General features: G+C 37.8%; 1 protein-coding gene across 1 annotated transcript in view; it reads left to right on the top strand.

Annotated features, from left to right (window-relative positions):
• Hmcn1 (hemicentin 1) overlaps positions 1-16,701 on the top strand; it is a 492,592-nt gene that overhangs the window by 175,379 nt on the left and 300,512 nt on the right. Inside the window, exons 5-6 of the mRNA XM_029559235.1 lie at positions 8,990-9,161; positions 13,286-13,392. Coding sequence (XP_029415095.1) covers positions 8,990-9,161; positions 13,286-13,392 — 279 coding nt within the window. The remainder of the gene's footprint in view (positions 1-8,989; positions 9,162-13,285; positions 13,393-16,701) is intronic.

The raw sequence follows: 16,701 nt of genomic DNA, 5'->3' as shown, positions 1-16,701 counted from the left end.
CAGGCTTTCTCCTAAGATCTGGATCCCTCCAGGAAAGATTTTGACCTCAGGGGTTTGGGGGTGGACTGGCCTGGGATCAGAGCCCAGGAAAGATGCTGGTTTAGGGCAGCTGGTGGCTGTGCCACCCAGAGATGCAAAGGGAGATGGGGGAGGGAAGAGGCCCCAAGGGCTCCTGGGGACTGCACTCATGAACTGGGTCTGGATGCAATGGATCAGGAAGAGGAAAGGTCAGCCCTGGAGTCCAGGAAAGAGGCTGGAGGGTTGTGCATCCCAGGGAAGCAGAGGAAGGTGTGGGCAGGTCCAGGCACAGAGGGCCTTTGGGGACCCCAGAAGGAACTGGGTTGATCTGGATGCAAAGGATCAGGAAGCAGTGGTGGTCCCCCCCGCCACCCCTGGCCCGATGTCTGGGACAGCAAGACAAGGAATGGAACAGGTCCCAGGCTAGGAGGAGAGACAGGTGGGGGAGATTTGAGGGTTAATGAGGCTGGGGGAATCAAGGTGTGGAGGGTGTGATCGACCTACCCTGGAGAGAGGCCTGCAGGTTGGAGAGCCTTCTTCACTTTTTAAATTTTTTTTTTTTTTTTTTTTTTTTGTCTTTTTGAAACAGGGTCTCTTTGTAGCCCCAGCTCCCCTGGAACTCATTATGTAGACCAGGTTGGCCTTTGAACACGATGACAGAGATCCACCTGCCTCTACCTCCCAAGTGCTGGAATTAAATGCAGCCACTTTTTAAATCATGTAGCTCACAAATTACTTCTTATTTTTCCTAGCACTGTTAGTATTTACGAGATATGTACTGAATCACCAAGCACACTTGTTTATGAGCACTTACTGTTGGTAAAGCTCACAGTATAATATTCCAAATTGAATAGGCAGCCAAAACACCACACGTAATATAACTGGATATTATCTGTCGAAGACCCTCTCAAAAGACCTTAAGAGGTACATCTCTGGTGAATTTGATGAGATTTCAAACAGTGACATTGGATGTGCCAGTGCTCTTGGTGGACCCATCTTTAGAAATAGGTACAAATTGATCACACTCTCAGCAGTGTTATATAAAGTAGAGCATCAGCTCATTCACCTGCAATGTGGACCTCCTTCCTCTAATCCAAGCATTCATGGTGACCCTAGCAGCTGACCCCATGCATATGTGCATGGGGGATAAATCATAACTGAAAGTTGCCTAGAGTCAGCACAAGAGGAGCCTCAGTACAAATTTCAGTTCTGAGCCTTTATACGTCGGTGTCTAAGGATGATGTATGCCTCTTTGTCTAAGTTTCTGATGAAGAAGAAGGCAAGAAAAGCTTCGTGGCCTTCAATTCCAATGTATGATTTCATCCCCTACCTACACTCCAGATCCCTGGCTCTGAGTGCCTCCCTGAAGCCATTGTAGTTTTCACCTGGTGCTCATTAATCACCCACTGGCTTCTAAGAAAACTCTAAGCCATGGGCTCCATGTGCTACTGGAAGGTAATAATGAACTTGAACCCAGACCAAAAGTTATCCAGAGATGTTTCTCTCTCTTAGCCAAATCAGAGTTGAGTGAAACCCCACAGTTTCATAGTGTAGGTGTTTAACAAAATGATTGTCTTAAAATGTAGCATGTCTTTCTTCCATCAAATACAATATAGATGGAAAAGCTTTAATGTTTTTTAATTGCTCAATTCTTGGCAATTTACGATACACTGATCTAGTCATTATATTCTGCATGCCCTTTCTCTTAAAACATCTGCACTGATTTTTGGTTTTCACTAACTGTTTATTTTTTTCTCCTCCTTCTCCTCCCCCTCCTCCCCTCCTCCGATTCACTCTTGAAAACTGCCATTTTTTCCTTCTGGTAATTCAGAAAATTGAATGTGAAAAACAAGTACATTGGGTCAAAAGGGCAGATGCTGCTTTGTTGCTAGCCGTGTGTTAAGAAATTTTGGCATTAGTGAATCACTCTTACTCATCTGTAAAACAGAGATAATTTTACGTACAAACATTCCACGGACTTTTGTGAAAATCAATATAAAGCTCTTGGAGGCATCTGCATATAATAAACACTGGAGAAATGTCTGTTACTGTTAATAACATTTCACAGATTTTCTCTAAGGCCCTGCTTACTAAGTGGGTGCATTTACCCTCTACCAGCTTTCTATCCTGACCGAGATTGAAAGATCTGTATCCAGCACAACTAAGAAGCATGTATTTTTAGCATTCTTTTAAAAGACTGGCTTAATTTCAGATTTTTTTAACCTCTGCATTTTAAAATTGCAAGATAACTAATCAAGTAAATAAACAAAAAAATTAATATGACCTGAAGCTCAGATTTAAGACCGAATAAACAGGTATGAACTCTGTTCTATTTATACTGAACTTTTAGTGCTGAGTAATAACTTTATCATGAATGAATATTAGGACAAAACACTGCTCACTTTTAGAATACTTGACAATGAGGGTAAAGATCTTATTTTAAAGGTGCTTCCTTTTATTCTAGGTCCTCTTCTCTTTCATACTTTATTCCTTCCTCCCACATATGTTGTATTAGGTATCTGCTATGTCTCACACACCATATAGGTCAGAGGAACATATTAACCATAGTATATCCTCATGAAACTTACATTTTAGTCAGGAAGACAAGAGATAAAAATTACATCAACAATATCAATAGTTAAGTGCCTTGACATATTTACCTGTTCACACCAATAGGACATGCTGTATCCTGGGGAAACTCACTTGGATAGTATTGATTACACAGAAAACACTCTTTTGTCCTAGTTAGCTTTAGTTGCCAATTTGACATAGCCTAGAGCCCTCTGAGAGGAAAGCCTCAATTGCTTAGATCAGATTGGTCTGTGAGCATGTCTGTGGGAGATTCTCTTGATTATTAATTAATACAAAAGAGCCCAACCCACTGTAGGTGGTGCCATCCCTAGAGAGAAGGTCCTAAGAAAGTTAGCTAAGCATGAGCCTGTGAGTCAGCCCTCAAGCAGTGTTCCTCTGTGGTTTCTGCGTTTGTGTTGTTAACCTGACTTCCTTCACTGATAGACTGTGACCTGGAAGTATATATAATCCAAATAAACCTTGCTTCTCCTCATTTGCTTTGGGTGAGAGTATTTTATGACAGCAGCAGAGATCACACTAGAACACCTTCCAAACAAAACTAGTCTTCAAGTTCTGCTCTTGAACATTTATGCAAGAACTCACTATCCCTCCCACCTCACTATGCTGTTTTATTACAAGTGGCAGGGAAGGCTGCTTTGTGCTTTCAAAAATTAGAACCTCATTCTAGAGTTAAGTAAATGTGTGAGCTTGCTTCTAAATATTGATTATTATATAAACTGTAAATCTTTAAACAAGAGCATCTTCATGAACACAAACATTTTAGACAAAAATGTAGCTCTTGAGCAAGAATGAGTCTTGTTAGATTAAAAAATACCTAATAACTCGATTAAAAATATCTAATAACTCACTTCAGATATGAATTTTCTCATCTATCAAATTAAGGAGCTGGAGTCAGCTGTCTGTCCCCAAGGTCCTTGTACATAAGGACCAGCTGTAGGACCAGCTTGAGAATAACTTTTACAATAAAAAATTATAGTACTATAAATGCCTGTCTTGTGGCTTGAAAAAATGTTTTTGTGTAGGTAAAAATGAATAATCCAGAGGCTATCAGTTTACTGTAGGTTTATTCCTTTTGTCATTATAATAGAGCATTTTCAATCTCATGAAAACTTTCCCTGTAGTCAGATACCCCCCCCCCCCATATATCTGGCTACCCAAGAAGGCAGAAACCTCACTTATGGCCCGTTTTGTAGCTTACATTGATGCACTTGTTCACATGTTGGTAGTATCTGTATTTTGTTGCGTCTGTTTTCAATTAGGTTTTTCTTATTTTGTCTTTTTTTTTTTTTCAGAGCTGAGGACCGAACCCAGGGCCTTGCGCTTGTTAGGCAAGCGCTCTACCACTGAGTTAAATCCCCAACCCCACAATTAGGTTTTTCTTAAGTCGATATCAGAGTGGTTTGAGGCTCCTGATAAAAGTTTGCACTATCATCTTTTCCAACAAGTATTGTTATGATACATGATAATGTCTGTGCGAAAGCCCCACAAATGCTGATAAACTGGATGTGATATTCAGTGTAACTAACACTTGCTTATATTCTACATCATCTGAACACAGTTGCCTTGTGAACATGCAACTGCATTAGAAGGCTTTCCATTTTCCTAAGAATGCTGAGAACCTGGAGATTTTCATTAGCTAATAGGATAATAGGACAGATTCCCAATAATTAATAACCTTTCTTCCTTGTATTTCAAGGAGAGAGATACTTTTGGCACAACCCAGTGATAACTATAAATTTACCTGAGGATGCTTTTAAAAATTTCACTTCCTGAGTCTTAGGAGGCAGAGTTCTGATGTAGGTGTCCTATTCAGGGCCTCTTGTTCTCTGCACATTGGCCAATTGTGGGTTTCTGTCATTGGGGAAGAGGATGTGGAAAGATTGTAAGAGCCAGACCCAGACCTAGTGGATGACTGCAAGGAAGCATAGTTTTCCAGACAGCTGGGTCAGTTACTCCTATGAACTCACAGCAATGATGACAATATTCCCAAGCCCCATGCAAGCTCAAACCAGACAAAATCCCAGCATAGACGTGGGGAAGTAAGAAATTCTAACCCAACCTAAGGAACTTTTGGCAATTGATAGATGCTGGGAAGGGGATACAGTGTCTTATAGGGATGGTATTCTTGGTGGGCCCTGTGGATGGACCCACACTGAAGCACATTTGAGAACATTACTCAGACCCTTTAGATCATATTATATATCTAAGAGAGTACATTAAATTGGGTGGGGGGCATGGGTGGAGGTATGGACAGGGGAGGGGAATCAAATTGCAATCAAACTATATTGAATGAAAATTACAAAACTTCAATAAAAAATAAAATTAAAAAATTCACTTCCACTTCTGCTTAATGGAATAATACTTCCTTAGAAATTTCAGGATGCCATGAAATTGTTTTGATTTTTTACTTCTTTAAAAGTATTCTTAAAAATAGGGTACAAAATAGTTTCATCATGACATTTTTTAGGCATGCATCATTTACTTTGCTTCTGTTTGCCCTTCTATCACCCACCCATGTCTCCACCTCCCCTCCCATTGGTCTCCTCTTGAATAGTCCTGCTTCTGCCTTAATGCCTACATGTACTTAGTCTGTGTATGAGAGAAAACACTGGTGCTTGTCTTCTGTCCCCTCTGTTATCCTCTTGTTCCATACCCCATTAGTCTCTTGTCTTCTGCCCAAATAGTCCTCTTTCTACTTTCATGAGTTATAGATTTTTTCCCTTTTTAAATTTATATTCTCTATATGAGAAAAAATGTGATTATTTAGCTTTTCAGAATCTGGCTTCACTTAGTATAATGAGCTTCATCCATTTTACTGTGAATGTCATAACTTCATTTTTTACAGCTGAATAAAAGGCCAGTGTACAAAAACACCACATTTTATTTATCCATTTATGTCCTGATTGGCGTCGAGGCTGGTCCTGTGTCTAGCCTATCGTGAATAATGCAGCAATAAACATTGATGTACAGGAATCTGCAGTATGCTTATTTAGATCATTTCAGATATATACTCATGAGTATATCATATAGTACTTGGGTCATATGGTGATTCTATTTTTAGTATGTTAAAGAATCAGTGTACTGATGTCCATAGAGGTGGTTCGAACTTACAGTCCAGTCCCACCTACAATATATAAGCATTCCCTTTTCCTGTATCCTTGACAGCTATGCATTCCTTAGTGGTCCTTGTTTTCTAAGCCCTTTTCCACTTTTAAACTGAGAATCATTTATGCCTTTCCTGTAAAACAGATGCTCTGTCTGTTTGCTCAATTTCTCTCTGTCCCTTCCCCTTTTCAATTTCTGTATCAGATATGATCCATATAGTTATTTATTACTAGTCAAATTTATTGGATGCTTTCTCAGACCCTAACTCGATCCTTTGCAAATCCATATGCCCATTTTGTATGTTGAGTCTAAAGTGTCCACACTGATTATTACCACATATATTCTAGAGATGGTCAAGTACCAGTTACAACTGGCCTGGTTTCTGTTGTCCTGTGGGCAGATTTGATGAGCAGAACCATCATACCTTCATTTTCAAATAACAGCATCTGCTTCTTTAGACAATGGCATAGGTATGTGTAACTTCATGTGTAGAATCCAGGGGCTTTAAAAGGTTTAAGGAAATATATTGTTTGATGTTGGGGATGAGGTTTTTGTTGTTGAATTCATGATAAAACTTTCTTTGAAATACATCACTTTCAGTGTCTCATTCTTCTGAAAATGTCAGCAGTTCATGAGAATCTTTATGAAGAGTTCCAGATGGGCCTGGCTTTATGAACATGCTTTGCCTTTTCTTATTATTACCTTCATTCAACATTTCTGGACACGTGTATTATTGTACTTTCCTGAAATTTGCTCCTAATTATTTTCTCTTGTCTGCCCTCCTCCTGCTTGTCCTCTTCCTTGCCCTTAATATGTATTCATGTGTGTGTGTATGTATTTAAATCTAGATTCTGCATATGAGAAAAATTATGCAACTTCTGTCTTCCATATCCCCATTAGCCAGACTCTCTTCCCCTCTCTTTTGACCTCTTCCTTACCCACATAATCCCTCTTATACTTTCATGTAATAAATGTATGTAAATATATATGCACACAGCTATATCATCTAACTTGTACATATAAAAAATATGTGCTATTTGTCTTTCTGAATCTGGCTTATTTTACTTAACATGATGATCCTCCAGTTCCATTTGTTTTCATGCAGATGACATAAAGACATTCTTCTTTTTACTTCTGAGTAATTTCCATTGTGTACACATACTGCATTTTCTTTCTCCATTCATCTGTGGCTATAGCAAATCGTGCTGCAATTCCCATGGCTGTGCAGTATCTCTGTGGTGTGCTGACAGGGATTCTTTTGATTTAGTTTTTATCTGAAGACTACCCTGCAGGTAGACACAGCCACTTCTGTTTGAACATATCTGTACTGCACTTGCACATTTGCTCATATTCTCTCTGTACCTAGGATGAACTTGCCTCTTTTTTCATTACAAAAATAATTTGTCTTTCATAGCCTGTTTTACTTTTGCCTATGAAGACTTTATTGAAACATGTAATTAGAGGAAAAGAAGAGTATTTATTTGGGGCAAGAAGCAACTAACATTTTGGCATCAGCTACGTGGGAGTACTGTGACAGCGTTTTCCATATTTCAGCGAGCATTCCTCATCTCGTGAATTCCTACTGGTTCTCTTGTTCAAGAAGAACATTAAGCCAAGAATGGTGGTACATGTCCATAGTACCAGAATTTGGGAAGTAGAGGCAGGAAGATCAGGAGTTGAAGACAAGCCTTAGTTTCTCATGGAGTTCAAGGTCAGATGGGCTACCTGAGGCTTCATCTGAAAAAACAGACAAAAAGAAATCATGATTATCATTATTATGACCAATCTCTTTGACATTAATAGACATGCCACCTTTATCATTTGTGTAATTCACTACCTGGTTTTTGATACACAAAGAAATATAATGGTTTTATGATCCTGGATCAATGGCAGATGCATGTGTGAAAAAAATATAATTAAAGCAATACATCTTAATGCCATCCCTTATCCTTTAAGAGAAAAACAACAAAGAAAATGAAAAAGGATATTTTTTTATTGAAAACAAAAATATTGTTCAGTATTTATTGCTTGATTATATAATTTGTGAGTACTTGTACTATAATTTAAGATACGGTTTTGCTTATTTTTAATAGCTTATCTTTGCCTAAGAATCAGTTCTGTTCAGTGTCTTGTGCCTAATTACAGGAGAAATTGTTCCCAATGATAAGAAGTCAATGTATATAAAAACAAAGACTTGAGCTAGATTAAAGATTACCATGGCTGGGTGTGGTGGCGCAGGCCTTTAATCCCAGCACTTGGGAGACAGAGGCAAGCAGATCTCTATGAGTTCCAGGCCAGCCTGGTCCACAGAGCAAGTTCCAGGCCAGCTGGGGCTATAGGGAAACCCTGTCTCAAAGAAGAAGAAGAAGAAGAAGAAGAAGAAGAAGAAGAAGAAGAAGAAGAAGAAGAACAACAACAACAACAACAACAACAACAACAACAATAGATTACCATGACTTATGTAGTTGATTAAGATCAGTTATTCAGTACTTATCTAAACATGTACCATTTGTCTTACAGGTGAATTATTTTTGTTGTTAGGAAACATTTCTATGAACTGAATTTTCCAAACTCACATCCTTTTATAACTTAATTTCTTAATATTTTTCTAAGGACCATTTTTCAATGCACTCCTTGAATTGGTTCTAAGCTGAAACACTTTTCTTTTCTCCTTAAATGTAATAGCTTTTCCCCCATTATTTAGGGTACTTATTTATTTTACCATAAAAGGACTATCTTGTTAATACTGCAACCATTTTTCAGTAATTAATGTACTGCAACATAAAACGACATATACAATTTTAATGTTACAATACTTTAATGTACCAAATTTGGATTTGGCTATTTGTGAAAGTAGATGTCTTTTAAAAATTGCACCTAGAGTGAACGAAATCCTGGAAGAAAAAGAGATCTCATAATAGTGATACTACAACGCTTTCTAAAAAATAGATTCTTTTCATTATTCTTGAGATATAGAAAATTGTAATACCTTTTCATGTTTCATTTTACTGGCAATTGGGACCTGAAGCTTAATTTTTAATATTGACCCAAGGTGGGAAACTTGAAATTTGCACAGAGGGAAAGTAGTATTTTACTGTGAGTGTACAGCATCCAGATGTAGGAAATTCCTCGTTCATGACTGAATTGAGCCTCAGTCCAGCACAGGACATACTCAGAGTCAGGGCTTCAGGAAGCCCCTGAACCAGAGGTCGTGGAACCCATGGAACCCAGAAAAGTTTCCTGCTGCCTTTCACACTTCTCTTTTCCTTCCTAGGTGTTAAAGTGGGTGGAAGAAGCAGTCCAGGCCTCCAAGGTTCACCTCTTATCTACAGATCACTTGGAGCAGGCTGTGAACACTTGGAAAATTCCTTTTGATCCCAGCCTCAAAGAAGTTACTGTGTCCCTGAGCGGCCCTTCTCCTGTGATTGAAATTCGAAATCCTTTTGGTGAGATGAATCAAACACTGTCTACTTGGGGGAAGGAGACATTTTTGTGCTTTTCTGTCACGAATTGCCAGTATTATTGTTCTAGTTACCTTTCTATTGCTGTGATGAAAACACTGGCCAAACCAACTGGAGAAGAAAGAATTTATTTGGCTTACAGCTCACAGTCCATCATCAGTGGAAACTAAGGAATGAACTTAGGGCAGGAACCTAGAGTCAGGAACTGAATGAAGCACAGACCATGGAGGAATGATGCTCTCTGGCTTGCTCCTCTCGTCTGTGCTCAGCCTGCTTTCTTATACAACCTGCCCAGGGGTGGCATCACCCGCAGTGGGCTGGGCCCTTCCACATCATTCAACAATCAAGAAAATGCCTCACAGACATGTCCACAAGCCAATCCGATAGAGGAAATTTCCCAATTGAAGTTTCTTCTACTCCGGTGTTTCAGCTTGACAACTGAAGCTAGCCAGAACAATTATGAATAAATTCAATAAATTCGTGAGTGACTATAGAAAATGTTTAAAAAGGAGAAAGTAATTTATTCCTAGGTATTCTTGAATTAACACAAGAATCAAAAAGTTAAAATTTCTCATATTTGAACAGATCAGACTCATGAAATTTATTGTAAATTATTCAAATAAATATATTTAAATAATAACTTACCATTATTGCTGTACTGGAGATTAAACTTGAGTCTTTTACATGCTCAGCAAGTGCTTTGCCACTTAACTATATCCTCAGTTCAAATATTTTTAATTTGTATCTATTTCATAGTAATTTATTGTGTAAAATTTAACATTTTATGTTGATTTTTTTTGCTTTGAAGAATTATTTTTTTACCATTTTTTTTAAATAACTACAAGATTAGAAGCTTTTCAATACAGCTTTAACATATTCAGTAACACACTCCAGAGCAAGAGTACATCTTTTTTACAAGTGGGTGTAAGTTTCTAAGTTCACAATTGAATTAATACAGTTATATATTCTTGAACTCAGTATAAGCCCTGTAAGACATAAAATTATAAGGGTTTTTAACCTTTAAAAAAGATCTCCATTTCATTTTTTCACATGCATTTCTAATCTCTCTATATATGACTATTACTGGTCACAGTCGCTTACTTTCTGAGTTCCTTGGCATCTGAGTATGAATGTAAACTCGTCAGATAGACAGCCTTCCTCTCCCACTAGAGCCTCCTTACTCTGCTATCCTCTTAGCATCCATTTTAAGGCCAAGAGCAGACCCAAACTGCTGGCCTGCTCCTTCAGATTTTTCTTGGAGCTGTGCTCCACAATAAGGGCCTCTGCCCTCTGTTGTTTTATTAAAACAGTATATCCAATGTGAATGGGGAAATAAAGCTAAGACCCTTATCAGAGACAAATTTAGCCCTTTGATTCCTAGACATAGAATATCACATACATACACACACACACACACACACACACACACACACACACGAAATAATTTCTCTCATTATTCACAATGTGATAAGCACTGATTTCAATGCTTTCATATATGAAACATGCATGCATACATTCAGAAATTATTTGGATGGGGAGCAAGAAAGGGTCATGAGGGATTAAGGACATAAGCCCAGTTAAAAAGAAGAACACATAGCTCGGTGTGCTTATTTACATTACAAGCAAACAACATAAGATTAACTTTTTGTTTGCAAGGTTAGTAAAAGCTATTTGTCCAGAGTACGTCCAAATTGTCATTACCACAAGATTCAAATTCCCAATCCTCCTGCCTCAGCTTTTCAACTGCTGGGACTATTGGTGTGTGACACCAAGGCTAGTTCTGACAATTTCTTTTTATTTTGTGAAAATAATACAAAAATAGTAAACTTTTAAAATATATTGATTGCTGTTTTGCATGAAAAAATTCTAACTAAAAAGTTAAAGAGGAAGTTACTCAGTATGGGAATGTCCTATGAATTTATGGTCATATCTTTCTGTAAGGGAAAGTAATAAAGGGGGACTATCACCAAATACTTGAAGCTTGAACAAAGTAGTTATGTTTGAATGCATGATGTAGACAACTTAGTAGCAAATATGTCATGACTATGTTGATTTTTAAAGAATCACTAATATAACTCCTTCTAAAACAACCTTCTAACTGTTCATCGTCATTTTCTTGAAAGACTAAATTTTATAGAAGACAGTTCAAATTTAGAGGGCTAGGGATGAGTACAGTGCTTGGCACACAAGTGTGAACACCTGAGTTCCAATCCTCAGAACCTGCACGATAAACTGGATGCAGCAGCACATGTCAACAGTCCCAGTACTCCTAAGCCTAAGACTAGAATCACCTGGAAGCTGGGGACAGCTAGCCTGGCATATGCAGTGGTGGTAAAACAAGAGAGAGAGAGTCTGTCTCAACGAAACAACAAAGAAACCAAGGTGAAATGCCAAGACTGGTACCTGAGGTTGTTCTCTGATCCCCACGTACATGCTGTGATCCTCCACACTCATACGTAGTCACCCCCCCAACACACACCATGCATACAAATAAATAAGTTGCCTAGCATGCATGAGGCCCCAGTTCAATGCCAAAATAAAATATAAAATAATAAAATAAAATAAAATGTGTATTCTTAGTAAAGAATGTTTGAATTTACTGTTTTCTCACTTGCATTTTACAACCATAGGATTTCCCTGATTCCAACACTGGAATTATATAAAATTTACATTGAAAACTAATCTGAGGGCCAGGTGTATGGTGCCAGCCTATAATCCTAGCACTTTGGAAGTAGGTGGATCTCTGTGAGATAGAGGCCAACCTGGTCTACATAGTGAGTTCCAAGACAGCTAGGGCTACACAGAGAGACCTTATCTTTTTTAAAAAAAAAAAAAGAAAAGAAAAGAAAGAAAGAAGAAAAGAAAAGAGAGAAGAGAAAAGCCATTTGAAAATAGAAGCAATCTCATTTTTCACTTTTCTTAACATTTATATTTGGTAAGAACCTACTGGTACTTACAGAACAGCTTTGTTTCCACTGTGGCTGTGGTATATGCTATGTAGCTTTTCCTCTATTTGGGAATATTTGTAAAGGGAAAGAAGGCAGATAGCTTTTTTTATTTGCAATTTAGAAGAAAATAATTCCTGAAAGAAAACAGCATACAAAATGGTGCTCAGGGGCCCTGTCCAGGCTAGAGAGCACATTGAATTCTACAAAAGAAATAAAACCCTTTTTCCAGACTCCCCGAGGTCTGTTCTCATCAGTGGATTTTCCCGCTGCAGTCATATTCCGCCCGCTGATATGGCATCCAGTACCATCCACACTACCCAAAAAAGCATACACCATTGTGTTCCATTTCTACTGCTTTCCAAAGCCCCTGGGCACACAATGACTGTCAATTTTTTGATTATTTTATATATGACTGAATTAGTGGACCCCCATGAAGGCCCAAAGTGAGTAACTATGGCTCAGTTCCAAATTTATTTCTTTCCTCTTTAGAGTCCGACTAGATATTTAAGGTAAATTTCAGGCTGCCAGGGTATGTACCATACAGTTAATTGCAAGGCATCCTTTACTTATTCTTTTCATAGATACAGTCGTTTCCTGCATCAGTTGGAAAACTGGTTAAGGCTTTGCACTTTGTACAAGGATATGCCCAGAGTGTTCATGTTGTAGATCTGCACTGGTCTCCAGAAAAACCTGGTTTGGTTTTGCCATCTATGGAGTCTACCTGTCTCTAATGACTGCATGTAACATCTTAGTATTATAGCCATTGTTCTGTAGGCTGGCTTTGGAAATATGATGACAGTTTGTCAATTGTTAATTTCATTTTACTATCAAAATGCATTATACTGGAATCATTATACGTGGAAACTTAAAATTATGTATATTTGGATATAAATAAAAGAACACTTTGAGCTATGAACATAAATGTCCATTAGGCAAAATACAATGGAAATGGAATGCTTTTTGTTTTAACTATAGAGTAGAAAATAAAAACTCTTTGAGTTAGTTGTAACATACTTAGTAAAAAATAACCAACAACCCCCCCCCCAAAACCCTGTCTATTTGAAATGTGATCATTCTCTTAGATGTGTATAGTATTAAATTGGCTGATCTTGTTAAGTGAAAGAAAGATTATATACTTGTTACCTTTGTTTTATCATTCAGGGAAGCTGATAAAAAAGGGATTTGGCTTGAATGAGCTGTTAAATATCCACAACTCTGCCAAAGTGGTGAACGTAAAAGAACCAGAACCTGGAATGTGGACAGTGAAGGTACTGTTATCTCACAGTCTATTCGTTATTTTAGTTTTATGCTGGTATCTTTTTAAAATATTTTATTTATTATTTTTATATTACATGTATGAATGTTATGCCTGTATGTAAGTAAGTGTACCCATGTCGTGCAATGCCTGCAGAGGACAGAAGCTGTTGGATCCCCTGGAACTAGAGTTACGAACAGTTGTTAGGTGCCATGTAGGTTCTGGGATTCGAACCCTGGTCTTCTTCAAGAACAGTCAGTGTTCTTAACTGCTGAGCCATCTCTCCAGCCCTGGTATCCTTTTAAAGTATATAAAATAGTTTATTTAATCTGCTCTTGCAATGATTGAGAACATTTTTAATAAAAACACAGGCAGAGGAGGTGTTGATTATGTGAATTGGGTAGTAATTTCAAAGTCTTGTCAACCATAAATGTAATCGATATCACAGGATCAGGATTAAAATCCTTGGACATTTTTCCTGTTATGAAATCTGTGGACTGATGCTACTATCTCTTCCTACTTCCAAAGTCAGCTGACCAGGAGTTAACAGAGAACAATGGTTAGAGTTATAGGCTGTGGTCCAGAACTGCCTGGGACTAGTAGTCAGCAGAAAGACTGCCTTGGGAACAGAACTTCTCTGCTCCTTGCTCTCCTCTGTCATGTGAGGATGGCATTTCTTTGTGGGATTGGGCTGAGAATGAAATAAAACTGTATATAGAAATAGTGTAGTTCATGTTACAAATCAAGCTCTCGAGTGCTGTTGGAAACGACTATTGGCAGATATATTTTCATTAATGAAAAATGTTATATATGTCCTTGGATTATTTTAAGGGTTATATAATCGACATGGTATATAGAATATAACATATGGTCAAACATTCAGGATACTGTGAATTGGAATTCTGATTTTGTTTGTGTGTGATGGGATGTAGTGTGTGCTCTAAGTGAATTGCTCATATTTCTCAGTCTTTTCAGTAGGCTCTGACATCTTTCCAGCTCAAAATCTGCATTTTTGTATCTGAAAGGCTTTTCTTCAGATCAGAACAAGGCTGTTCTGCTGAAGAGTTAACACCTCTCAGGAGCAGCTTTTAGCCCAGGAAGGAACAAACTCCAAACGCAGTCCATGGGAGCAGGCGCCACAGCACACATTTTATTGACCTTTGCTCCTCTGTCATTTCTCCTCTTCTTATCATTCAGCTCAGTATCTCCCAAGGAAATTACTTGTTCTAGAATCCTTGTGGGAGACCCCAAGTGAAGGTACCTGGAACGTTAGTTTCTCTTTCATTAACTCAACTTCTTTACATAAGATATGGGATTCGTGAGATCGTGATTCAAATTATAGAATGGCTGTGAACACGCATGGAGCTGACAGACCATAGAAATTCAAGGAATTTCCAGTCAGATTTTTCATTTTCAAAGAATATATACGTTAATTTTGCAATTTTAAAGAATGGGAATTCATACTGTAACTCGATTCTAGTGCCAAAATATCAGTTCTTTTATTCTCAGAACTCTAAACCCTGTAGGGATAATGAAAAGTGTAGAGTGGATTGGGGAGGCTGTAAATAATATTGGATAAGAAGATAGGGTAAAAGGCAATGTGAATGTAAACTTGGTAATTTCTTAAGAGTGCATCTGTCTTATTGATCCAGCTCTGTGCATATAGTAGATGCTCAATATATATTGAGTGCATTTAATTGGTGATGATGAAGTATTTTCTACTATGATATTTTAAATAAATATGACTAAATTTGATGTTATAGTTATTTTGACTAACTTACCCACAGTGTGACAGGCACTTGAGTCTGCCTTTCTATGACCAAAGTAGAAAGGAATATAGGGAGAGTTGAATGTCCTTATCCCTCAGATGATTACATTTGAGCATGACCTAAGCCAGCAGTGTCCTGAGCCAGCACTCTACCTGGGTACTCTGGTGCTGCTTTCTGAATCATGATGCTAAGGTATCCATTATTGACTGTAAAATGCATGCAGGTGATAGTCATTTATTCTGGGACATTTAAACCTGTTTCCAGGTGATTTGGGTGCTACCAGTGGTCATCCTTTAGTAACTCCTACCTGGAGGAGGGATATAGCATAACTGCTGTTTACCTTGTGCTTTACATGTCTATTTATTCAGCTATCAATTCTCAGTGTCTATATTTTGGCAATGTTTCATGCTATCTGCTTAATGGACACTAAGTATATTTAATTGATAATTAGAACAGATTAGCCTGTAAGAACCATGAGGAGGCAGTAACAACTATGTTTAGGCAAGCATCAAAGCTCAGTCTCCTATAATTAAGAGGCTGATAAAAAGACACGATATCTATTATCACATTGCCTGACATTCATTTCTAGTTCTCATCAAAGAGCCTTCACTTCTGGTTTGAACATTCCTGGTTTACAATTAAAGGTAGCACCAATCAAACAAACCAAAAGCATTGAGGTCAACTTGAAAATAAGAAACATGCTTTGTTTTCATATGAAATGCCAAAAGGATGTTATCAATGTGGTGCGAAGAAAATGGAGCTGCATCTACTGACATAAATATTGCTACTGACATTGGCTCTCAGTGTTAGATAGCTGATGAATGACAAATGTTTCACATATGTGTTTTCTCAAGAAGAGAACTGAGATTAGATAGTGTATCTTACGTGCTAAGCTCCTTTGCACTCTGCTATCTGGAAAATGTCAGCTCTATCAGACGAATTAATAATGACTTTTTGACTGTTTCTCATAACATTTTATTCCAAGTATGAAGAACAATGTTATTTGATCCTACAAAATATCAAAAGACCATGTGATTTGACCTCAACCATCCTTTCTGATCATCCTCTATCACTTATATTTGCACTCCAGTCAAGCTCAATTTTACTTTGTTTTAGGGGTTTTTTGGTCCTGTTTTGTATTTATTTATTTATTTATTTATTTATTTATTTATTTATTTATTTATTTTGAGACAGAGTCTCCCTGTAGCTCCAGCTGGCCTGGAACTCATGATGTAGACCAGGCTAGCCTCAATTTCACAGAGCTCCACCTGCCTCTGCCTCCTGAGTGCTGAGATTAAAGGAAAAGGGTTCTGTCCACTCATTTGTCTAATGTTCTTGTTTTCTAAGCTGCTCTTCCCTAGAATGCCTTTCTTTTCACTCTGACTTGCAGCTATATCCCAAGAGTCAACTCAAATGCCAAAACTTTTCTCAAATCTTGTCAGATGTTTTCTTTCTCTAAAATACTATCTTTACCTCTGACTTCCTACTGCAAAGTTTTTGCACCTCTCTTGGATTATTTTTTCCCCGATATTATCTTTATTTCTATTTATTTA

The sequence above is a fragment of the Nannospalax galili genome, unplaced genomic scaffold (genome assembly GCF_000622305.1).
Source record: "Nannospalax galili isolate Female #2095 unplaced genomic scaffold, S.galili_v1.0 scaffold227, whole genome shotgun sequence".
NCBI classification, from domain to species: domain Eukaryota; kingdom Metazoa; phylum Chordata; class Mammalia; order Rodentia; family Spalacidae; genus Nannospalax; species Nannospalax galili.
This window is presented reverse-complemented; position numbering and strand designations above follow the sequence as displayed.